The following is a 25,705-nucleotide window of genomic DNA, read 5'->3' on the forward strand; positions in this document are numbered from 1 at the left end:
AGACACCATGTGCTGTGATTCCTCTCTGTGCTTTTACACTTGGGCTGAATGTCTCAAAGCACGGCTGTCTCTCCCGTTTCTTTGGGTTGTGAAGACACTATTCTTCAGATCTGGCTGTCTTCGAATGTAGCGTCTGACTAATTAAACAGAACTTGAATCACGATGTCTCTATTTGAATAAGGTCACTTTAAGACCCTGACAGAGGTGCTGACACCTGTAGTGGACTGGTTTGCCTTCCCCCTGCAACATGCGACCCTATCCTAATCATGAGACGTTCTGCTCGGGAAGCCTGAGGCTGTACTCTTCCCAAACGCCCCCCTTCTTTGATCTCCTAATCACCTGGCTCAGCCTGGGCCCGAAAAGCGAGCAGGGAGCGGCTGCAGGGGCAGGAGGAGGACAATAATAACCACAGCAGTTGCTCTGGAAGGGAGATTTAAACCTTTTTTTTTTTTTTTTTTTTGGGGGGGGGGGGGGGGGGGCATTTAAAGGTTGTAGTTTCACGCTACAATGTGATCACGCCCCAGCATACCGAAACTAATGAATTTACCTGTTATGCATCATTCAAGGTTACAAGGTGAAATCTGGAGCCTCTGAACACAGTGCCACCTGTTAACCTGACAACAAACAGCATTTCCTGACACCGCTCACGTACCTCTTCGTGTTTGAAGAAGCAGCCAGTTCGAGTGAAATCCACATCCCCTTTTGTTAGAGGATCCAGTGTTTGTTTACCATTTGTCTTCTCACAAAGAAGCACATGAATGCTGTAGAGCAGCTTCAAAGCCAACTTGGACGCTGTGCCTGTCAGGCCTTCCCAGCATCGTGTAAAAAATAAAAAAGCCATGGTGCGATATATATACCACACCGGCATCAGTTTAGCAATAATAATATTTTCCCGGAAATATCTCATAGCTGCACAAAAACATATATAAAACAGACTGAACTGAAAATTACAAACACTTGCATTCTGTCAGTGTGTGGAACTCTCTCTCCCTCTCTAAACACTCGACCCAGTCGTGGGATCAGCAGAGGACAGGAGCTGACTCCCCATTAAACTGTCACATATTGACAAATTCTGCCTGGGATAACAGGGTGCTGTGTCTAGTTATGATTTGGCCTGCTGCCCGTTTGTGTGGCTTTAAAAGTGCACTTTGCTGCACATGCTGGTCTCTGGACTTTGCATAACATTCCTCTTCCCCTCCTGTGTCAAGCAGGGTTTTGCAACCGAACACGAAGAGCCCCCTAAACATCCCTATTGTCTCCGAGAAGCCCTGTGGTGGTACCGAGCAGCTGACACAGTGTTCAGTGCGGAGGTCTTTTTCTGCAGCTCAGAGGAGGGCTGGCTGACTGAAGCTGCGGTTTCTTGGCTCATTTCTCGTGCACTGACCTGAGATGAAGCTGAAATGTGCCTAATTTTTACAGAGTGGACCCTTCCACCCTGTGGAATCCCCTCCAGCACTCCCCCCTCCGGGGTTCCCCGCCCCTCCGGACATTGTTGCGGTCATGGGAAGCAAATTCAAGCAGGCTGCTTACCTTAGTAGGTTGGGCAGAGGGATGGAGCCGGAGCCTGACCCCAGTATTCCCTTCTTCCCGCTCAACAATTTCTCCACCAAGGCGACATTCCCAGTCCGGGCGGCTTCCAGCAGCTCCTGCTCCTTCCCCATCCCGGACACAAGTTTGCAACGACAAGGAAATAGAAATCCAACAAATCTCCCATATACGCCTCCTTTCCTCCCACCGCCGACACCTTTCTTCACTGTCTGGTGTGGGAAAGCATCAGAAAGGATTCCTCTCACTGCATGCTGCTGCTGCTGCACGGTGGAAATAGGTGTTACTGATGCTGCAGATCAGCTCTGGCGCGCACTGCTCTCCTAAGTTCACGGGCATGCACGGGTCCGCTTCACTGCACTTCTCCCCGGTGCAGTGCAATCAGGAGCAGCGGGGAGAACCGAAGCGAATCCCTGAAGTGTGAAGTGAAGAGTAACCAGGGTTTAAAAGAGAGAGGGGGGACAAAAAGGAAAAACAAACTCCTTCTCACTCCCAACTCTCACTCCCCTCCGCTTCTCGTCTCTGACGCTCCTGCCGGTAACAGCCGGGAGGTGAAACTCCATCCGCCGCCACAACAAGCTCTCCTTCCCCCCGCTGCACTCAGCACTCCTCTCCTGCGATCCAAGCGCACTGCCCGGTGCTTTTCTGTGTCGCCTGAACCTCAACGTCAACTCACCTGTCGTCAAACACTGGACTTCCTTTTCCTGCTTACAAAATAAAAAACTTTTAGGTGCCTCTTTTTTTATTCTCATCCTAAATCCCTCTACATCTCACACTTGAGTGGTTTTGGATCCAGATAAAGCTGGAAGCCAGCAAAAAACTTCTCCAAATCGAGAAGATTAACTGCTGTTATGGGCTACAATAGTTACATTATGGGGACAGAATTTCAGGTTAGGTAGGTTGAATAAATACCGACTTGTTTAGATCTATTTTGAGGCCTGGTAGATACTTTATGACAGTATTTAGGAGAGCAAATTGCTATTTAGCTTTCAATATAAGCAAAGCACAATATGATTATACACCCTAAACAAAGCAGCAGAACTCATTTGGGGCTAATCATTTATACAAATAATCACTATTATTTCTGAGCCATGTTTACTTCTGCTGCATTTATTCCCAAACACATTTACTGCTAAATTAGTACTTTTTTAATGGCCCCCTGGAGTACTGGATCCCCATGGGGTAATCGGCTGTTAATTAGAAGCCTTCTTTCAAATCATTTTTGCTTCTGTTGCTTACTAATAAACACTCTGGAGATAAAATAAGCTAAAATCATTATGCTATTCCTGTACTGAAAAGAATCTAATTAGATTTTGTCCCTTATCACTTATGCGACGCTAAGCCTTTATTTTGAAAGTACTCCTGCTGTGCTTCCTCTGTTACCACGGGTTACCTGACTGGCAGACTTACTGTACAGTCTGGGCGTGGATGACGATGCTACAGCACCAACGGGAGGCTATGCCTTTGTTAGGTTCACACTCGCAGCAGCCACCGGCAGTAGCAGCCGCTGCCGCTCTCACACCTCAAACTTATTCTGGCACACTTGCACATGCGCACTCCTCTGTGCGGACAGTGTATTCTCGTCACTGCTGAATAGATTTAGAAGCAGGTGAGCTCCTAAAATATCCCGCAGTCATGCTAGAGCAGAGTTTGTGTGAATGCAGAGGAGGGATTTGTCTTTTTTTCTCTTATGTTTGCTGATGTGACAGCCTGGGAAACTGAGACTCCCTCCACTCTCTCCACTGCGCCCCCACTCTGCAGGTCGGTGCAAGCTTGGACCTGCTAAATTGGAATTTAGAAGAAATTGTTGCTCCACCTGCAGCTGTAGTTTTTCCCCCCGAATTTTTTAAGCGCTTTTAGGCAATTCAAATGATTAAAGTCTTGAAATTAAAGAATAATTTAAATATGCATTTATTATTTTCTTCATTAGTCAACCTTGGAGCAAATAAAACTTTACTTTTTCACATCTATGTGAAGATGGCAGTAAACTACAATTCAGCTTTTATTAATTTTAGTATATTAGGTAAGAATTTAATATCTAACAACCCCCAAATTATACAAATGTTTTTGTTTTATTTTTATATTTTTAATAACCTGATTATATTTCACAGAAACATACACCCTCAGCAGCTGCTGAGGGTTCAAAGGCTGTGTGTGCTCGCTCCACGTGTTTCCAGCTGTGGCAGCATTCAGATTAAGGTCCTGCGTGTCACCTTTTGATCTGAAATCAGGTCAGCAATAGCAGATTTCTGCAGCGGTGGGGAGAAAAAAAGCTCTTTGTTCGCACAGACTTATGATATTACTGTCATCCTCGCGCCCACATGTTAGTGATTACATGATGCTGCTCAGTGAGAGAGCTGGATCAAGCTTCTTGCACAGGTTACTACTATTATTGATTATACAGTATTGATGTGACATACATATCCCAGTAATGTGTAGGTCTGCAGGTGCGAAATAATCATTTAAAAACACATGTCATCATGATCACATGCTGTTTACTTTGTGAACATGTAGAAGCTTAGGCTGGTGGAAATGTATGGTGGCCCTGAGGTGCCAAATACATACATAAATTGCTTTTTACAAAAAACAAAACAAAAAGTCATGAAAATACAGCTGCTACTTCATGAGATATTCTCACTGGTCACTTCATTAGGTACACCTTATTGGATTGGGTCCCTTTTTATCTTTGTAGCTGCCTTAATTGTTTGTGGTACACCCACCCAACAAGTTGCTGGAGACACTCCTCAGAGATTTTGGTCCATGCTAACACAATAGGATCCCATAGTTGATGCAGATTTGTCTGCTGCACATGCATGATGTGAATTTCCAAAGATGTGCCAAAGATGCTCTGTTGGACTGAGAGCTGGTGATTGTCAAGGCCATTTGAGCACAGTGAACTCATTGTCATGTTTAAGAAACCAGTTTGAGATGATCTGAGCTTTGTGACATGCATGGTGGCATCCTGTTGGAAGCAGCCTTCAGAAGATGGGTACACTGATCATAAAGAGATACTCAGGTATGTTTGGTGTTTAAACGATGCACAGTTGGTACTAAGGAGCCCACAGTGTGCTGAGAAAGTATCCCTCACACCATTAAATTACCACCAGTCTGAACCGTTGAGTCAAGGCACGATGGCAATACTTTCATATTCTGATCTTAGAATTTTTTTCAATCTCTTATTGTCTGCTTTTAGTGAGCCTGTATGAAATACAACCTCAGTTTTCTGTAATTAGCTGATGTACCTAAGTGGCTGAAGAGTCTATATTAATCTTGTTCAAAGTAGTGAACCTACCAGCAGACTGCCATTTCCTTCCTCATAAGAGGTGCCACTAGTATGACTGAAAACAATAGACTGTGTGGCATTGCATACGGCACAAGCTGAAATCGAAATGCTCCACTTAAAAAAGACCAAACAAAACCCATTTTCTTCTGTAATACTATAATGCTTTTATAATAATTCTTTTTTTTTTTAAATTAAACCTGCACACTATCATTGTATAAAATATCACAGGATCGCTCCAACGCTGAACTAAAACCAGAGGATGAAACAGTGAAGAGGCAGCTGCAGCCAAACTGGGTGTTGGACACAGATTTTGCACTTCGCACTCAGCCGAGACTCAACCTGATGCCTCTCTCGTTCATCCTATTTCCCACAATCCTGCCGCACATGGAGCTGGCAATCCCTGTACTCTGCTCCACACACACACACTTGCAGTATATAAGTGAACATGTACACTTTGCTTACATAAATGGGTCTGCACTGTGACGTAGCTGTCATCACAGACACATTAAGCTGCAGTATCTAAACAGCAGAGGGGAGCAGAACTTTGTCTCTTAGACACACACACTTGAACACTTAATGTCCTTCTATGACTCACTGCACTTCTCCAGCCATAAAATGTCATGACCATTTATGTTCACAAAGACCAAACGCTCTGCTGCAGCGCTTCAGTGCAGCACGTTTGAGCCGACAAAGTCGCTGCACTCTTATTTAAAGAGCTTCACTCTCCAAGCTTCAATATTTAGCAGTATTTCTTACACACACACACACACACACACACACATATATAAATGAATTAGCAGTTTTAAAAGTGTTCATTAATCTAGCTTTCAAATAGAAGTTTCAAAAGTAAGTTATGTTGTGGTTGTGCTGTCAGAATGAATTTTTATGTGTTTTTAATTTGTTATTTTTCACTTAAACTGCATATAAAGATGTGTTAGATACATTTGACACCAGTGTGCCTTTTGTATTCATCCAGCCAATTTTTTTTAGCACCTACATAAATTTACCTCTCAAATCAAGTCACATACATTTTGTTAAAAGCCTTTTCAATTTGTGTGAGAATCAATCAAAAAGGGGCGGTCGTTAACCTAACTTTGACCCTTGAAGGGTCACCGGTGTCTTGGTGGTTTTTAGGAGGCCAACACTGCTGCTGTGTAAGTTGTAGATGTATGAGATATATGGCTGTGCTGCAAAAACAACACATTTTCACATACAAAAAATGAAATATTTAGTGCTCCTGTATAGGCTGAGATAAAGTGTAGAAACAGCAGAAATCGCTGAAGCACTAAAAGACCAGGAGAAACTGCCCATTTTAGAAAGACAGTTTCTTAGGTTTTCACAGGAAAGCAAAGAAACTATAAAGCTCCAGTATTAAATCAGCCAATGTGGTTTTTCTCTTATTAGCCAACAGTGATTAAAGTCCAGCTTTTAAAGTTTGGTAGCTAAAGAGGGAGCCTCATAATAGTCTGAAGCTGAAGACGACAACTGTTTGACAAGGGATAAGACAAAGAGGCGTACATATAAACATCGTTCTGCCCCTGCTGGATTCAAACTATCCTACTGTAACAGTGCTAGGTTAATGCAGTGTTAAAGAGTCGGAGTTAACGTTTGGTAAAACTTTGTGGTATGGTGCTCATTTTCTATTTGTTTATTACGTAGTAATTATAATGCCCTACTAAGCATAATCATGTTCTATGCACACCCTCTGGGCCATTAACTAAATAGAAACTTCACCACTGAGCCAGAAACAGTCATAGAGACTGAAATTAGAGTTCTTAATGCTTGTAGTTTAGTTGCATGAAAATAGGCTGCGTTTGTTTTTTTTTTAGCGCTATTAAAGGAAATATCTACTCTCACGGTTCCTCCACCTTATATGGCCCAGACGGAGAGCATGGTAACATTGTATTCTAAGAAGGAAAACTCTTATTTAATGGCCAAATAGAGTAAGCAATTAATATGGGATTGATAGTGAGTTTAATAAAGAATGAATAGGCAACTAATAAGCAATGAGGTAATGGTGATGTTGATCTTAATATTTTAGATCAACATATTCACCATTATAAAAACATTTTAAAACATAGCTCAGCGTGTCTTTTTCCAAAACTTTTGACAAATGCTCACAGACCAAAGAACAATGTCAGTGTGTTTTGTTTGTTCATGGCAGTTTGTGTTTCACATTTTTAAGCTACTGGCAGTAATGAGCTTTAGACGCAGGCACGGGAAGTCTCATAATGAGCCGAGAAAGATGTCTGCAAAGAACTTCACACCTGACACTTAGAAAAAGTGAAACCTTTTCAGTCGGATACCTTTTATTATTGTGAGTATTTCAGCAGCTTTGACAGACAAAAATACAACTTATTATTACGTGTGTATTTTTTCTTTTTTGTTTTTTTTAAGATAGTTTTTTTTTTTTTTTTTCCCCCCCACCAAAAATGAAAAAAAAAAGTCTAGGAAAAATGGGCCAAAATAAAGCAGACGTAAAGTAAAACATTCCTCTTTAAGAAGACAGCTCTGTTAAAAATCTAATTTCAAGTCTGAATCGCTCATTCGTGGAGGCAACGAGCTGTGTTTCAGGAAACCAAACAAATCAAAACATTGTTTTAAATTAAAAAGAAGGAAAAAAAAAAACATCCTGAAAAGAATAAATGCACCTTCAGACCGATTTAATGTTCCGAATCCACAGACGCCAAAAACTATCCTTTTGTGCTGTGCCGAAGCATGTGCTTTTAGAAAAGTCACTCCCCCTAAAGTAGCCGCACAAGCGTGAGGCATGGGCACATGAACAGATAGTCTTTGTGCGTCCATGGAAAAAAAAAATAAAATGACATGACATTAGATGGCAGATTAGAAAATTCACATAAAGACACACACACACACTTAAGTAATCAGGCAGCTTTACGGTGCCCTAATTTTCCTCTTTTCTCAGAGTGGATGTTTATTTCCACTGTCTCTACTCGTCGGCTCAACTTTTCTCTCACAGTTCTGATTGTTGTATTTACATTGCCTCAGTTTTAAAAGTGCAGCACATGTTAAGGAGCTATTTACACATAATTAAAAAAAATAAAATAAATGGGGATGGGTGCGGGCGGGAAGGAACAGACTGGTGTCAAAGCCATGGAAATTCACACTTTACTTGTAAAGAAATGCTTGTTCTGACCGAGACATACACTCATTCAACTGAATCACTGCAAAATCATTCATAGTTCTGTAGAAAATAGTTATGTGTTCCCATTCTTGCACAATATACACTGTACACGCTGCGAGGACGAGCAGGAACATGATTCGTCGATCCCCTCTGAATATGAAAGCGCTGGATTACAAATCGAATTTCAGCGCAGTGCAAAGTAAGACATTCCTCTGAAGATACGACATTCAGCGTTTCCCCATGCCTACAGGTCTGAGTGAAGCTCACTGAAGAAAAGCTGGGATGCTTTTTTTAAATGAAACTTGAACAACAGAAGCAGGTTTCTGGGAATGGTTTTCTGTAGGCACGACCAAAGTTAGAAATCTCATCCTCTTGCTGTCTCACACAAACACACACAGGTGCGCTTTTTATCCTTCTTAGCGCTGCAAACGTGTGAATTGTCCACAATTAAAAGTGGAAAACATAAAACAGATGACAAGTGTGTAAAAATGCGTTTTCTCAGGGTCGTCAAAGACTCAGGATTGTTTTATTTGTATAAGTCTGAAGTCACGCGGTGGCTCGTGAAAAGGGAGCCGCCACTGTAGTTTAATAAAAAAAAAAAAATCATCTTCTTTTCCTTCTTATTTTGCGAGACTTGTCGGGTCTTAGAGAGTGGCGGTCTAGCTGGTGCTGACTTTAAGGCTCTTCAGTCGGTGAAGCAGCGAGTCCTTCTCCATCTGAGCCTCAGCCAGCGCCATCTTTGCCCGGGAAAGCTCCACCTTTAAACATTCATTCTCTTCGATCAGCATCTGAAAGAAGAAATAAACAAACATCACAATCTGCCCCACATACAGAATATGGAACATTTCATCCTTCATTGACCGCTGACATTCTCACCAGTTCAGTTGCTGTTAATCAGCCAGCTCCAACCATTCCAGTCTCAGTTTCCCTACAGGTATGAAGTCATTCAAGTGTCTCATCGGTAGGCTTAATATTATACCCCCCCCAGGGATCGCTGCTTATACAAAGACTTGAGAAATACTGCTTCTTTGGAAAGTTGGGCTGAACAGAAAACATAACGACTGCAGCAAGTTTTACCACAAAGAGGAAGAAGAACAAGCAACGGCTACAGTGAACAGTTTCAGGGGCTTTTCATGTCTGATTCCACTGAACTATAGTGTGGCTTTTGCACATAATGACTTCTGTCTTTTAGCCGTGACCAAAAAGCCAGATAAGACAATAGGTCTTAGCTGACTAGAGTATGATGCAAAAGTCTTGAGTCATTTCTCATTTCTTTATATTGTGCTTGCAAAGAGACAGATTTTGTGGTAATATTTCAAAGTGGTCTTAATCAATAGAAGAAATGGACAGAGACCATTTACTAAACATTTAGACTCTTTATTACTAACATCCAGTTTCAAAAACACAATTTGTTCATAAACAGTAGTTTTGCACCTACAGGGTGATCCCCAGAGAGCTATTAGCTAAAAGCTCAGTGTATCTCGGCATAGTGTGCAGTGTGTCTTTAAAATAATTTGAGGAACCTGAAAAAGTGGAGGACAAGAGGGGAAGAAAAAAAAGCTATCTATATATGAAAGTCATCATCTCCTTAAGAAATAGGAAAATATCCAGTCAAAACCTGAAACAGGACCTGAGAGATGCATCTGACCCTTCAGCTGATCCATCTACTGTTCACTGACGCTTCATCAGAAATGGTCTCGCCATCCAATATCTGTATCTGGAAAGCACCTGATTGGCAGTGAGTTCATTTTTCAGCACAGTGATCCCAAACACATAATAAAAACATACCAGGACAGAAAAACACTATCATTCAGAGACTGGCCTCCTCAGAGCCTGGACCTCACCATTACTGACGCAACATGGGATCATCTTGACAAAGAACGAAACAAAAGGCAGCTAATATCCAAGGAAGAGCTTTGGATGTCCTTCAAGAAACCTGGAGAACTATTTGTAAAGACTACTTAAAGAAATTACAAGAAAGTTTGCTTAAGAGAGTTCAGGCTGTGCTGAAGAATAAAGGTGGTCAATAAATTGCTGCACCTAATTTCCATTTTTCCAGCAAAATAAATGCAGAGAGGCTCAAGACTTTAAACAGTATTGTAATTCCAAACAGACCCTCACCGTGGGATAAAGTTTAAAAGGTAATTTAGCTATTTTGGTGGCAATGAATAAGCATCGAGTAGATTGTAGATCTGGCTGAAAATGCAATGCTTTTCCTAAGTTTCTAAATATCACTCCCACTGGAAACAAACTGAAGCCAAACACAGAACTGGAATAGCTTTACCAAAGCAAAACCTGGCACACCATGCTTCAGCCTCCAGAATGATCAGAAAGAAACAACATTCTCATTTGGAGCTGTTTGTAGGAGAAAATGATGAAGAAGAAGAATAAAAACATGAACATCAACACTGTTTGCACATGTGGTGTTTGTTTGTTTGTTTTTTTGCCTCTATTCTCTCTTTCCACTGTGTTTTGCTGTCTTTCTCACCTTCTCCTTGTCAGATGGAGGGGGGCTGGTAGGCGGAGCCTGAGTCTGCGTCGCCTTTGAAACACCACAGATGCCGCCCACAGTCTCAGGGACTGGACTCAGAGAGCTGTCAATCACTGAGGCCGCTTGCTTGGGTTTGGCCTCTCCTGCTCTATCCACTGTGAGGAAAAAGAGAGAGGGAGAAGAGGAGGGAGTTCGGATGTGTGGATGCAGCGAGCGTGGACTTTAAAAAGCCACTTAATAGGTCATCTTATATAACTGCAGTGAATCAGCGCTGGAGTGGAGGTGGAAATATCTGGCAGATGAAAATGCGTGCACGTTTGTCACCTCCTATAGAGAAAGACCCGTCGTCTCTTCTGTGTACGATGAGGCTGTCGATGTGCAGCATGACCGGCGAGGGCTCCGAGTCGGGATTATCACGAGGGTCATCATCCTGCAGGAGACACAGCACATGCTGTTGGGACTGAGTGTACCAGAGACAGAATGAGGGAGGCGTTTAGTCCACATCCATTTTCTCAAATCAGTTCCACAGCAAAGCTGCTTGACCATGAAAGAACCAAACAGAGTAGAAAGGCCTTTTCTTTCTGTGTCATTAAACCTTTAGTTCAAATCCAAACGCCAATTAGGCCACAGTTCAAAATATTTAACTTAGTAACAAGAGGGTGATTTAGTCTGAGGCAGTGAGTTATGGGCTCAATTAGTAAAACTGGATTTGAAGCAATGAGACAAATTTCCCACTGAAACAGTTCTGTTGGTGTTCTGTAACAGTAACCTCGGGGTAAAACACAAACTTTGCAAAGTACGACACTGAAATAAGTCTTTTCACCTTTAAATCAATGTGTGTGTCCCTGATGCTGATCTCCATGGGCAGCACCTGGGAGGCCGAGTCGTCCTCCAGGAAAAGGGCAAGGTTGCGGAGCGAGGACATCATGAAGCTTGCCGTGTAATCGTGAAGCTGCAGCTGGAGGAAGCCGTTACGTTCAGCCAAAGGGGAGTGGGCGGCGGCCCAGGGCCCGCTTTCCAGCCGAGCCCGGACTGCCGGACCGCGAAGGCCCTGGATGGATGCAGAGCTGGTCTCGCCGCCAGCTGGGAAGGAAGAGATACAAGCTGTTAACATCAACGTCACATTTGTGAAGCGTGGAGATAAGACAAGTCAGCTTAAATACACCCGACATTAAAATCCACCCAACATGAAATAAGGCTGGTGTGTCTTTTGAAAGTGCCCAGGAATCTGACAAGAAGCAAATTCCACTTCTTGTCTAATTCAAGATTTGGACTGTTTTAATCTCTCTGTGTAATCAGGTCAAACCATCAGCTGATATTAGCTGACTGCAAACTTTTATCTCGAGATGTTTTTGAACCAACTATAAACACTGGTCTCAAATTTATGTCAGAGAAAAAAAGATGGTGCCAAAATCTCTCTTTTTTCCTTTTTCATTCCCTTTTCTCAACATCAGTGTAGAGTCACTTTATTAGGTACACCTTGCTAGTACTTGGTTAGACCCGCTTTTGGCTTCAGAAACAACTTAACTCTTCATGGCACAGATTCAACGAGGTGCAGGAAACATTCCTCTGAGATTTTGCTTCATACTGACATGACAGCATCAAACAGCTGCTGCAGATTTATCCAGTGGATGGAAGTAGGAGATATTTGAGTAAAGGACACTCATTTTCATGCTCAAGAAACCAGTTTAAAATGAGTTTTGTGACATTGCATGTTATCCTGCTGCAAGCAGTCATCAAACAGTCGGTACAATATGGGCAGACATAGTCGGCAACAATACTCAGGAAGGCTGTGGTGTTTAAATGATGCTCGGTTGATACTATGGGGTCCGAAGTGCACCAAAAAACCCACTATTATCCCAAACAATTACTCTACCAGCAGCTGTTTAAACTGTTGATACAAGGCAGGATGGATCCATGCTTTCTTGCTGTTTAAGCTAATTCTCACCCTGCCATCCAAATGCTGGGGCAGAAATCAAGAATCAGACTCTTTGGGTGCTACCATTCATGTGGATGTCACTTACCACCCACCAAAACACTGCAGCAGACCAAGCACACCATGTCACACTACCAAAAACTGCTCAGAGACCTCTAAAAGAATGTCACAAAGAGCTTTGGGCACTGAACCTCGAATTATCTCCAACCAAATCTGAGCATCCGTGATTTCCACAGAGGTGTCACCCCGCAAACTACATCATGAAAAGGATCCACTGCTAACACCCACCAGGTGGGACTATACACTATTAGGCAGATGGTTTTAATGCTGTAGCTGAGCAGCGCATTTAACACATTAAAGTTTAATATGCTCACATTGTTGTCACGGTGAAGTTTAAGGACGTTCCTTACTTCTTAAAATGTGTCAAAAACATCTCGAGGTCATCACGGTTACTTCTTCTAAATAAAGGGTGAATTTTAATATCAAGTTTACACAAGCTCAAAGTAAGAGGTGGGATGAATGAAAAGACAGAGGAAGAATAACATCAGAAAGACGAGTGGGAGACGGACTTGAACAGAAAGTTAAAAAGAAAGAAAGAACGAAAGAAAAGAAGCCGGAAGGATTTAAGAAGGTGGGCTGAAGGAGATCTTTTACAGTCCCATCGGCTCTTTGCAGCTGTAATGTTTAATTATTTCCGAAGACTGGGGACTTGAGGGTTTGGTGGAAAAAACAAGCAAAAGTTTTCATTTAATACTTTATTTATTATATGAATAAAACACCTAGCACATCTAAGCTCCAAGGAGCTGAAAAGAAAAAGGTTTGCTGTTGTACTAATGAAAAAAAAAAAAAAGCGTTTCACCCCAGAAAGACTAAGAATATAACTACAGGAACTACAAAATGTGACTGTAACAATCCTATTTTTCTTTTTTTTTGCTGTTTTTTCTTGAGAAACAGAAGTAAAGAAGACAAAAAAATGAGTACAGAGAGAAAGAAGACATGTGAAGTGATAAAAGTCTCAAGTAGTTGTTTTACGTTAACGTCAGCACACAAAAGGGGGACGTTCACTGGGCAAGCGCACAAATACAGACAAGTTTTTGAACAGGTGAGAGAGTCACAATAAGAACACTTAGCAAGGCATGAAAATGGCCACTTAAAGAAATCACTCTTTTTATTATGACAGCGAGAAGCGCGTCACTTCCCTTTCAAACGCTCTCTAAAGGACAGTCAGGAGAAGGTTAATACTGTAGGGCAACTGCACGCCTAGCAAAAACACTCAAAGACACACACACAAAAGAAAACACACACACACACCGAATTCTGTCAGCTTTTCCTCAGATAAAATTGCATATTCTCTCAATCCTGAGCAGCCAGGGTTGAGGCGAAGAGAGGGAAGATGGGAGTGGGTGAGGAGAGAGAGCGAGGGAGCCAGCAGCCAAGAACTGAATGACTGTGATAAGACAGGGAGGGGAGGGAGGGGAAATGGCCTACAGAGGGAGAGAGATGAAGGAAAGGAAAGGTGAAGGAAAGGGAGGGGTGAATGACAGAGGATTAGTAGGAAGATGGAGTAGGACCTGGAGGGAAGAGTGAAAAGGAAGGTGGAGGGAAACAAAGAAGGAAGAGGGGGGGAAGTAGGATAGCTTTTGTGAGATAGGAGAAGGAGAGGAGGCGAGGGGTAAAGCTGGCATTTCTCTCATTGCCTGAATCACTGGACTGAAACTGCAAATTCTGCTGCAGTGGAGAGATGAGGTAGTAGGAGGGAAAAAGAAAAAAAAACAGGGGAGGATGGAGAGAGAGAGAGGGTGAAAGAGGAAGGATGGGAGGATTTGGGGTTAAAGCTGTCAGCACAAAAAGTAGCTGTTACCCTAAATATGGCACGAATGTGCGTAGATTTGAAGGTTGCAGGCCTAATGTTGCAAATAATGGGACCACTCACTCCATTACAGTCACATTTATCCTCTGTTAAGTGCCACACACACACACACACACACACACACACACACAATACCACATCAGCACCCCGTGCTGCTGCTGCTGCTAAAAAAAAAAAAAGAGCAAACACACACTCCTCATGCGTTGCAACACACGCCGTCTGCATCTGCAGCGCATGCCACTGAGCAAGTCCTGCAAACCGTAACACACAAACAAACACGTACACAGATGGAAAAAGAGGCACCAATGCAAGCATGCACGCTAGGCTACAGATGGTGCATTAACACACAGCAGTTACCTTGGCTGCTTTGTGCAGGTATTGGTACTGAACACACCATACCTGTGGGGAGTTATGGAGGGTAAATAAAAACGGTGAAGGGGGTGGTGGTAGTGGTGGGCTGTTAGTGTGCGAGTGTGTGTGTGTGTGCACTTGAGAAGATAAGTGGATTCAGACTCAGGCTGCATTCATCTACCAATCATCACACAGGGATGTGCCATGAAATGTCTGGCTTTGTCCCAGAAACTCCACCAAGGATGGCAATTCATTCTCACATCTGAGAAGCACTCAAAGCCTTAAATGATCAATAAATCACTGTTGTAACTGAGAACAAACGTCTTTTCCCCCCCAACACTCTCTATATATCACTTTCCTGCTTTCACTGGCATCTGCTGAGAGAGAAACGTGGATGTCCTGATGTAAGCTGCTGTTCACCCCATCATTTCAAATGTGAACAACATTTTTTTTTAATGTCAGGAGGTGTCGCCTCAGTATCCTGATGGACTGTTCCAGGACCTTTATCACATGTTCCTTCCTCTCCCTGTCCTAATGATCCCTCTTACTCTCTGAAACACTCCACCTCCTCAAAAAAAATATTTGAAAAAAATGGATAAAAAGCCACAAAAAAGCTGTAGCTGGATTGAGTCTAAATCCATTAACAAACACAGGTGCACACAATTTTACACAATTTTAATTTTATTAGCACTGGTTTTGCTAATTATCAATTGGCAATGTGGCAGTATTCATGTGATAGTTTGGCATTTGTAACATTTAAATAAAAAACACTCAAAAATAATTAGAGCTCACATGAAAAGCTGTTTGTCTCATGCTCATTCTCAGACAAAACTTTAAAACATGCGCGTAGCCGACTTGCATTTCTTACCCAGGCTGCGGTTGCTGAGGTACTGTCTGAGGCTGACATTTCCCAGCTGGCTGGGTGTGACCCGGCCCACCTCCAGAGCCACGGCTGTGCTCTCGCCCATGGCCTCCATGCCCACACACACCGACTGCACCTTCAACACCAGCACTGACACCTGGAGGTGAGGGATACATATTTTAAAATCGAATAAGCTGCGCATGCTGGCTTTTTATTGTTCATCCCAAAACCACGCTCTGTTTCTTACTGTATCTTTGGTGGGCTCATCAATGCTCTGTGATGCTGCGCTGGCAGAGTCGGGGGACTCTCCCCCCTCGTGCTCCTGACCAGTCGCTGCCTCGATGGCGCTCTCTGCGGTGCTTTGTTCACTGATGACGTCCTTGAAGCCTGAGATGGACACGTCGTCTGCAAAGTACATAAAGGAATACAAATGTGACTCACACAGACAAATAAACACATGTATGATCATGATAAAGAGAACCATACACCCTCTGAACTCTAACGTTTTACATAACACATAATAAAAAGGATCTGTTATAAACTAAGTGCATGTCGTGATCCAATAGTTTGCAGAACCACCTACAAGAGCAATAACTGAGCTCACCTTTTTCTGTCTAACTTAATGGGTGTCTCAAAGTCCTTAAGAAGGAATTTTGGCAACTCCTTTTTAACAACACTGCTACTTTAGTTCATTGAAGTTTGCAGGCATTCATTAATGCACAGCTCTCTTAAGGTCCCACCACAGCAGCTCAATCAGGTTGAAGCCACTGCAGCACCTTTTTTCTTTTCTTTTTCAGCAATTCTGTTGTAAATTAGCTACTTTGCCTGGAATCATCGTCTTGTAGCATGATCCAATTTGGGCCTAGCTTTAGCTGGACTCAATGACTGCAAAAGGTGCCCATGTCCTATGGTTGCAAAACATGCCCAAATCATCACCCAGCAGTTGTGCTGATATGCTGTGTCAGGCTTTCTCCAAATATAGGGCTGTGAATCATGTCCAAACACCTCCACTCTGGTCTCATCTGTCCAAAGGACATTGTTGCAGAAGTCTTGTGGTTTGTGTAAGCTGTGCTGCCACGTTCTTTTTAGAGAGAAGAGGCTTTGTCCTGACAACCTTTCCAAACGCGCCGTACTTGTTCAGTCTTTTTTCTAGCTATGCTGTCATGAACTTTAAATTTTAAGACACGAACCTGTCTTGTTCAGTCCTGTAGTGTCTGAGATGTAGCTCTTGGGTTTTTACAGTTTATCTGAGCATTGCAGGGGTCTGAACATCTGGTGAATTTGTTACATCATCCACTCCTGGGAAGATTGGCAACCGTGTTGAATGTTTCCCACTTCTAAATAGTCACTCAGTGTAAGACGATGGACTTCATACTGTTTGAAAAAATGCCCAAAACCCTTCCCAGTTTACCAAAACCTCAGCTTTTACAAGGGTGGTCACACTTACTGACGAGCAGTTAATCAAGTGCATCTGATTAACAGCACCTGCCTACTATTTACCCTCTTAATCCCTATGGAAGCCTTAAGGCTGTAGTTATTTTTTTCCACACGCAGCTTCTGCATTGTTAGCCTAAATTTTGTTGATGCAGTGTAGTATATCATGTTTTGCATTCATTAGTGTAACTTTTTCCTTTCTCATGTAATCCAGTTCACCAACGCACAACCAGCACAATGCTGCCACCTTAAGGCCAAACAGCAAGCTGCAACTACACCTACACAAATCATTAAATCTTGATCCCTGCGGAGATATCCTCTACTCCATGAAGCACGTAAGAAGTCCAAAGGTCAGGATAAAATGGTGGAGCTCAGTGCAACTACACAATATTTTTACCTCTTTCCAGCAGGCTGTAAGTGTCTCCATCCTCCATCAGGTAGCTATCTATGGAGATGTTGTCCAGGGACTGCAGAGAGGGGCTCTTCTTCATATTTTTATAGGACACAGAGAAACTGGACTGGGAGCGATCCCGCATCAAACGACCACTACAACACACACACATACACGGGCGCATGAGGAGGTGTGACAGTAGTGACCATAATCACTCCGATCACTCCGCTTCTGCTTGAGGTACAATTTTCATGCATGCGATTAATTCTAAGTTATGACTAATTTATGACAGACTGAGTAACAGTGACATAAAAAAGGAGTCCAGTGAAACTATTTCATCACATCTGATAGGAGTTTGTGTTATGCCGACACTAGCCGACACCACAGTGCTCTCTGAGCTGACAGAGCCTACTCGACAAGTCATGAATTAAATATCGCTTCATTCCTTTGTGTAGTGTTGTTTAAGGTCATGTAAGAACCAAGTGTGCTAGCCTCACCAGAGCGCCAGAAATAATCTCAAGAAAAATTCAGATCAGACAAAAAAGTAAAGCTGCTCTCGTCAGACTGAGAACACAAGGCTGGGGAGGAGGAAAACTGTCACAAAGGAAGAGCTTCCCATTTCATCTCTACCATGAAGGGTTAACAAATAGACAGCAAACAGAGGGGAGAAAAAAATTAACACATACAGACATGCGCTCATGCAAATGCATGCCCACAGAAGATGCACATATACACATTTACATTTGTACTCATCCACAGACTACAAGCACAAGGACACACACAGGGTACATGTACACCCTCATTAGCACAGCTAGTCACAGATCCAGTGGCTTACATGTTGGACATGGAATAAAGGGAGGTGGATCTGCTGGAGTTTGAGGAGCTGAGGAGATCAGATACCACAGACAAACTTCCTTTCCTTGATAGAGAGAAAACACACACACACACCTCGCATGGGTCAAAGCAAAGGTCAAGAGGCAGAAAAGGAAATGAATGAGTTAAGACACAGAACATCCAAATGTCGACAGACGGCAGATGAGAAAACACATGTAAGAAAAGACAGCAGCTTGTGGCCGGCCAACATTCAGAAAGTGAGACAGGTGATGTGAGACGACTGAACATTCAGACTGACGAGCGCTCATGTGGGAATTCGACACACAGCTCTTGTGTTCAGGAATAGACATGAAATTAGTGAGAGAAAGACTCATGTAGGTCAATGAGAGCGAGGCACAGAGGGCTTTCTGAAAAAGCTGTCTGGGTCATTTAACAAAAGTCTACAAAAGTCTGACAACTGTGACATACGATCACTTCTCTGGATTCAGCACCGCAACGCTATTTAAACAGGGTGCAAATCATCTAGTAGAAAATATGTTTGCTGGTTTACTTATAAAATCTAATAGATATTTGTTTTTTTGACATTATGTTTGCAGCTAAGGGTGTACTCAGCACGTAGTACAGTTGTCTTATACTGTGCCTACACACTCCTGCTCCCCATTGCTTTTCTTTCTCTCTTATAAAAGGCATAACTAGTTTCATATGACGGTCACCCAAGGAACCACTTTAAACTTTTGGGCAAAAAAAGGGATTGTTTAGCCTTTTTCTTACATAAATGACTTGATCAATTCATTAACTAACAACCCTGCTGTCAATTAATTTTCTGTCAGCTAAATCAAGTCATCAGCTGAACATTTCTGGAATACTTATTGAAGGCTGAACCAGTCTGGAAGTGGTTTAAGTGGTATGTTTCAAGCTTTAAAGATCATATGGAAATTAAGATTTCAGCTTCAAACATTAAGATTGTTTGAGTTTGTTTCCCCCGCCCCCCCCCAAATTACACATTTGATTACTCTTTCTCGTCTCACCCAAACTGGTCAGTGCAGATGTCTGCCCATCCCTGAGCCTGGTTCTGCTGAAGGTTTCTTCCTGTTAAAAGGGAGTTTTTCCCCTCCTACTGTCACCAAAGTGCTTGCTCATAGGGTGTTCATATGACTGTTGGGGTTTTCTCCGTTGTATTATTGTACAATCGACCTTACAATATAAAGCGCCTTGAGGCAACTGCTGCTGTTATTTGGGCGTTGTATAAATAAAATTGAATCAAAACTTTTTCGAACTCCACCCATAAAAAACAAACATATCCCAATTTAAAGTTGCCTGTTGTCACTTTCAAAGGCCTATTTTTGCGTTTCTCCGTTATATTTGGATTACTCCATGGAAGCCATGATCTGATCTGCAAATGCATATTTGCAATTTCACAGTTTCCTCCCTGGTGACGAGAGCTCAGTTTCCAGCTACAAGCGCACTCTACAGCACAGAAGAGAACAGAGTATCCAAATTGAAGGAAGCACTTCAAAACTAACACAACCGGGGGCATCCTTTTCTAAAGAGTCCTGCTGTAACATCTTGACGCCTGAGAGAGAACGTCCTGAACTGTGGTGCAGCCACACCAACACAATCCCCCCTCAGCCCTGTTCGTAACATTTGGCTCCCTGCAAAGTTACATTTAGCTTGTAGGGTCACTTTTAATAAATGAAAACCAGGGCAAATCTCAAAGGCACATGAACGAGTAGTCAGATCAACCAGAGAGTAATCCAAACGCAGCAGGAGTGATGAAAGTGATAACACAAGGAGACGTCCTTTCAGGGGATATGTTTGTTTTTGTTTTTTTATGGGTGTGATTCAAGTCCTTGTATGGTAGCAAATTTGGGCTTTAGACCTTGGTTGGATAAAACAAGCATCTGTACAACATTAGTTAGGATACTGACATTGTAATGGCCTCTTTAACATGCTTTCCCGACAGGAAAAGATTCTACAAAGATTAACTTGTTAATCAACAAAATCATCAGCAGACTAACCTTATTAAAATTATGCTTTGTTGAATCCTTAATTTTTTTTTTGTTTATCTCTTGGTGTTCAACTTAATAATGCACTTACACAGCCTGTACTGCAAGCATCTGATTCCTGGTAGAGTGATTCCTCTTCTGCAAATTTGTGATACTGAACTGTATAAACAAAACTAATTACTGGCTTATCTCAGCGGAGTCTAAATGATGAAGCAGCTCAGTTCTGCCTTAACGTATTAGTAATGACTCTGTTGTGGAAACTAATAGCATTTGTGAGACAAACTGAATACCTGGATATTGACTGAGGCATCTTTGCAGCCTTGTCTTTGTCGCTCCAGTCTTTGCTGCTGAGTGGATCAGGCAGATGGTCACATGGTTGGTTTTTGGAGTCTAACCTAGATCCCATATCATCACCTCCAGACAACCCATCCATCAGCACCTCGCCACCTTCATCTGAACTCCCCCGCCCAGTCCTTTTAGCTGGAGTCCTCTCCTCCACTGACGTTTTGTGGTTCAAGTCGGGATGTGTAGTTGAAGTGGAAGCGGGAACGAGAGGTGCAGGAACCTGCATGGGTCCTCCCTCGAAGCCATCGCCACATAGCAGCTGGTCTACAGTGCAAGACTGCTTGGCTCCTCCACCTTCTGAGCCAGATCCTTCATTGCCTTTCTCTCCCCCGTCTCTCGCATCACTCGCAGGCTCCAGAGTTCCTCGGCTCTCTGAGGGCGACAGCTCCGAGCCTGGAGGAGATCCTGAACCCTCAGGCTGCGGAATGGGCTTCAGGAGCAGGGACACCTCTGCGCTTTTGAGCAGGAGGCCCAAGCAGACGGTGAACGGCTGGCGATCTGCCGGACGGTGGGAAGGATCCTTGCGGTCTCTCTTGGAGCTCATCTTCTCCAGATCCTGCTGTAGTGTCTGCTGCAGGGATTTAATGGTGCGCTGAAGCTGCATCAGAAACACATACTGCCGATGGCTTACCTAAACACACGCACAGAATAAAGGCATTATTAAAGATGTATAAATGTGTTAATGCTGTGAAGCTTTTTTCGGGGGGTTGTTAACTATCAAAGGTTTATTGTTTAACTTCTTAACTTTCCTGTCTCTTTTCAATCTGTGATGTTTATTCTTTTTATCCCTGTAATGGTAACAGGTCAGGTCAGAACTGTTACCATTAACAATTAAGTATAGATTTTCCTTCCTATTCAGGTTTCAAACCAACCAAAGATATTGAATAAAAAAAGCAAATTAGATACAAAAGCCTTTATGAAAAAATACCTGAGCGCTCAGATGCTTCTGCACATGCACCAACACATGCACATCTGCATCTTTATCTGATGACAAAGAGGAGGATGAGGAGGGCAGACTGTCTAGTGAGAGGGGTTTATGGAGACCATTACTGGCTGGCAGTGCTGAATTGCTATTGTGAGGTGATGATGTCGTTGCATCAGTGCTGTAATACTCCTTTAATAATCGCTTCCTCTGTAAACGTGCGACAGCCTCCGCTGACGAGCTTCTGGACAGTCCTGGTCCAGCAGCACTCCTCAGCTTCTCCTGATGCTGGACGAGCTTTGCTGGCTGACACGCCCACACAGTTAGAGGGAAGGAGTCCACAAAGGGCTGCGGCCGCCCTTTACCTCCGCGGGTTCCTTCATAGTCCACCCAAAACTGGGCAAAGTGCAGCGCCCAAAAGTCAGTGGCAGCAGGCATCTTGAGGGCGTCCGTGCCCATCGTGGGCACCACCAGGCCCCGATAAACGTCGTGCAACTTGGTGTCCTGTTCGTGAGCGTGGCGCTGGAAGACGGGATGGAGGATGGGTAAAGAGGATGAGGAGCGAGGGAAAGAGGAAAAAGATGAACAGAAGAAGGGTTCCTCTTCAAAGGCCTGCAGAAGGGCTTCAAGGTGGGATCGTGTACAGTTGGCCGGGTGTCGGGTGTTAGTGGCTGCCATTTCTGAAGTCTGAATTGAGATGGAGCGAGGCAGGTCAGCAGGCGAAGAAGAGTCCTGATCAGTGGGAATTACAAGCTAGTGGAGAAATAATAATAATTTCTTTTAAAAAGGCATGAATCCGAGAAAATACAGTCCAAGCTTCAAACCAGGAAACGGCCTATCCCTCTGCAATCCTTCTTACCTTCAGCATGAGGCCGTCAACCCTGATGTCAACATGCTCGTCTGGTTTTTGAGAGTCATTGAGCTTGTAGATCTCCATGAACTGCTCCAGACTCTGCCTCAGGTCGAGGGCAAAGAGGTTGAGCCACACCAGGCTGCGAGGATCCAGGACCAGCTGAAGGGCATTGAGCTGAGCATAAAGGTTTGGACACGGAACTGGTGGAGCAGAAACATGATGGAAAAGGTGGAAAGGTTACATAATATTTAGAAACACGTAGCAGAAAGTAATAAGACACTATACATATTTAAAAAAGGAGGAGGAAGGAATGGTACTTAATTTGCTAAATGTTATTTTCTTGGCTGCACACTCAAAGTCAGAAAAGTAAAAAACCTTTAGTGCCTCTCATAATGTGTGCTAATAGAGCTTGTGAGAAATCCATAAATGAATTAATTGGGTGACCCCTCATCCAGAGCACTGAGTGTAATTCAGAAAAATCAATGTTCTCTCAGCCACACAGCAGTCAATGACTAACCCCACAGCTCACTGATTGGACTAAATGGACTCGAAAGTGTGATGGGAGATAGAAAACCTCCCATGAAGCAGAGCCCGGGTTTAGAAAAATTGTCATTTACACAGCGCACGATCAACTCATTTATTTGTGAGGTGAGAAAATAAATGTATCTTGAGTATTAAGGCACAAAAGTCTTACTAGGGTAGTCTTTTCCATCAGGGAAATAGTATTCTGTGAACTCTACATGGATGGCCGGCATCTCTGACGGAAGGTACAAGGACTTCTTATTACAGGAGATCATGGTCTTGGGGCTGGAGCGGCGCTGGTCTGCTGTTGAGACCTGAAAAATGAATTAAAGGTAGTTGAGAAAATATATACAGCCTCAGTGATTTCCTGCAGAAAAAGTCTGCAACATTACTAAACCTGATAGATGCTGAAGTCAGCCATCCTGAGAACAATTGAGCTGGACATGAGCTGAGCCTTGGGAGTCTGAGGCGGAGGAGGACTGAAGGAAGCGCTGGAAGACGTGTTTATCTTACCTGGAGGGAAAAGAAGAAGGTATGTGTAGGTAAAACAAGAGGAAATGACTAAAAACACAACAGCAGAGAGGGCGGCAAACAGTGTCACAACTCAGTTCTCCAATGAGAAACTTCTGTGCCTAGACAAAGGTGTGTATCACCGCACCAAACTGTGCGCAAACACACCGCGATACCTGGCTCCAGGCACCAGCAGCACTGCGCTGGAGGCTGTGCGTGTGGGCTCCAATCTAGCAGTGAGGAGTGTGTCTCACTAAGCCCTACTGCTCCTCCTCCCGCTCCTTCCTGACTTCCTAGAGAGCCATACACATCGTCCCTAAGGGACACTGGAGGACAGAAAACCCACAGGGGTGATGTGCTGTGGGTACAACAAAAATGCACCTAACACCTGTGTGTGAGTGTGTGTGCTTTTACCATGCTTTGGGGAACTGTGTGTGTGGCTCGGGCCTTGCTGGTCTCGAACTGTGCTCTTTAACATCTCCACGTTGGTCCTGAATTCATCCAGGAGGCTCCGTGCCCAGCTCTCTCTTGTCTTAGTGGCGTCGCTGTAGTGCATCCAGTGAGCACAGCTGTCACCTATGAAGATTGAAATACAATTAATAAATTCTCGGTTTGTTTAAAGTAAACCATGTTTATTTTGTTTGGCAGATTACTGATTTCAACAGCTGAATTTATACCTGCTCTGTGGAAAGGGTAGTAGTCCAAAGTAATGGAGCTAAAGGAAAGCTGCATGGCTCCACCGGTTATCCTTTTATTGACGACTATACGCCAGAAGCAAAAAACAAGAGACCTCAAGTTGAAAACAATCATGCTTGTCATTTGTGCGCTTAATAAAGTAAAGGCGTAAAGCTGCACACGCGTTACCTTTGTCCTTAGCATGGATATCATCGCAGATGTGCAGGTCTAGGTGTGTGATCTGGAGATGGTGCGATGTCTCACACACATCATAGGCGCTGAACAGCTTGGCCATGGTTGCACTCTGGTCAGCAGCTGAGGACGCCTGTTGGGTGCGCACCTGCTGGGCTGAAGGGGGCGGCGATGACACCTGGAGAACACAGAACGTTTTAAGTGTTGACGCTTTGCCCGTGTTATAAACGCTCTGATAGATCATCCTATTCTTGTCACTGATGAGGTTTTCAGTTCATTTCCTACAAGAGTGACTCATGAAGATTGATGAGTCCAATTAAAAAGATGAGCGGTGAAGTACTCTGTGTTTCCACCAGGTGGCATATGAGGCCAATTTACAGGAAACAGATTCATTAGTGTACAGTGAAGCTGCTGAGATATAGGAAGGTGTGAATATGAGTGGGCGATGGCTGTCTGTACATTTTGTGTCTTTGTGTGAGTGTAGAGAGCAGGAAAGTAGGACACTAACTGAAGGATGCTAAAAAGCAACAGCGAAAGACATACTGCGGGCACAAATAGGGCATCAGACGTGATTTTGACAAGCACGAGGACTAAATATTACACCATGGCTCATTCACACACAATTAGAGCATGAACAGGAAGAGGAGGAGGAAATGGGAAAAATGGAAAAATGGGGACGGTGACAGAAAGAGGGGAAAAAACGTAAGAAAATATGATAAGCGTTCTCTATGCGTGGAAAAAAGTCACTGACTGGTACCTGGTCTTCTGTGGCCATGCTTTTCCTCTGCTGTGCAGACTTCTCCATAGCCTCACTGAGGGACTTGGCATACTGCACCATAGCTTTGAGCTGAGAGTCTGTCAGCACCCACAGGAGGTCATCCAAGATCAGAATCAGCTTGGAGGCCACCACGTTACAGTCTTTGATCTGAATCACACAGAAGAGTTGCAATAAACAAGCAATATGCAGGTGGAGGTTCGCCAAGAGTTTCCAGGAATGTAACATGACACCGAATTCACAAGAACATTTATCGGATTTAAAAAAACAAACAAACCGAATACAGGTTTTGCAGTTTAAGAAGCATCTGTATCTTTGTTTTTGTCCAATAGCAATTCAGCAGGCCAATTACTTTTGCTCAGCACACTAAAATCCCCTTTGTGTTGAAGAAACTGCATACTGGTTGCCATTTTGGCTGAAATAAACACCAGCTGTTTAATGAAGCACTGCTATTGGCCCTGCAGCCAGTGAGGCCACACAGAGGGGTCATTGTTCACAGTGGACAAGCCGATGTTGCCTAGAGTCTGGGTTTCAAGCCTGCTCCATCAAATGTCATAGCATGAATATCTGAAAGGGCACATGCGTGGTTTCTAACCCGTCTCTTGAGAGTGACTCGGATCTTGGACTGGTTGGTGATGAGGCGGATGGGGGCGCTCAACATCTCGTGCTCGGCGCTCTGGATAGCGTCGGCCTCGATCCGGATCATCTGCCAGCTGATCTCTTTAAATGTCAGAATCTGAGCAAAAGAAAAAAAGGGCAGTAA

General features: G+C 43.4%; 2 protein-coding genes across 8 annotated transcripts in view; both read right to left on the reverse strand.

The window, feature by feature from the left end:
- anks1b (ankyrin repeat and sterile alpha motif domain containing 1B) overlaps positions 1–2,169 on the reverse strand; it is a 271,727-nt gene extending 269,558 nt beyond the window's left edge. For all 4 annotated transcript variants that reach the window (XM_006780780.3, XM_006780779.3, XM_035906771.2 and 1 more), the window contains exon 1: positions 1,531–2,169. In XM_006780780.3, coding sequence (XP_006780843.2) covers positions 1,531–1,661 — 131 coding nt within the window. In that variant the 5' untranslated portion in view covers positions 1,662–2,169. The remainder of the gene's footprint in view (positions 1–1,530) is intronic.
- Positions 2,170–7,130: 4,961 nt separating this feature from the next.
- bltp3b (bridge-like lipid transfer protein family member 3B) overlaps positions 7,131–25,705 on the reverse strand; it is a 33,054-nt gene continuing 14,479 nt past the window's right edge. The window contains exons 6-25 of one of the 4 annotated variants that reach the window (XM_087831097.1): positions 25,538–25,678; positions 24,925–25,092; positions 24,165–24,345; positions 23,978–24,061; positions 23,715–23,876; positions 23,477–23,626; positions 23,188–23,303; positions 22,963–23,104; positions 22,275–22,468; positions 21,422–22,168; positions 20,439–21,124; positions 18,144–18,227; positions 17,315–17,463; positions 15,731–15,888; positions 15,490–15,640; positions 14,628–14,669; positions 11,288–11,547; positions 10,789–10,894; positions 10,462–10,619; positions 7,131–8,761 (exon numbers count right to left, since the gene is read on the reverse strand). In XM_087831097.1, coding sequence (XP_087687223.1) covers positions 8,633–8,761; positions 10,462–10,619; positions 10,789–10,894; positions 11,288–11,547; positions 14,628–14,669; positions 15,490–15,640; positions 15,731–15,888; positions 17,315–17,463; positions 18,144–18,227; positions 20,439–21,124; positions 21,422–22,168; positions 22,275–22,468; positions 22,963–23,104; positions 23,188–23,303; positions 23,477–23,626; positions 23,715–23,876; positions 23,978–24,061; positions 24,165–24,345; positions 24,925–25,092; positions 25,538–25,678 — 4,008 coding nt within the window. In that variant the 3' untranslated portion in view covers positions 7,131–8,632. The remainder of the gene's footprint in view (positions 8,762–10,461; positions 10,620–10,788; positions 10,895–11,287; positions 11,548–14,627; positions 14,670–15,489; positions 15,641–15,730; positions 15,889–17,314; positions 17,464–18,143; positions 18,228–20,438; positions 21,125–21,421; positions 22,169–22,274; positions 22,469–22,962; positions 23,105–23,187; positions 23,304–23,476; positions 23,627–23,714; positions 23,877–23,977; positions 24,062–24,164; positions 24,346–24,924; positions 25,093–25,537; positions 25,679–25,705) is intronic. The other 3 variants (XM_006780781.3, XM_006780783.3, XM_006780782.3) reach the window with 3 other exon arrangements.

Source organism: Neolamprologus brichardi, chromosome 17 (genome assembly GCF_056152115.1).
Source record: "Neolamprologus brichardi isolate AB-2024 chromosome 17, ASM5615211v1, whole genome shotgun sequence".
Taxonomy (NCBI): Eukaryota; Metazoa; Chordata; class Actinopteri; order Cichliformes; family Cichlidae; genus Neolamprologus; species Neolamprologus brichardi.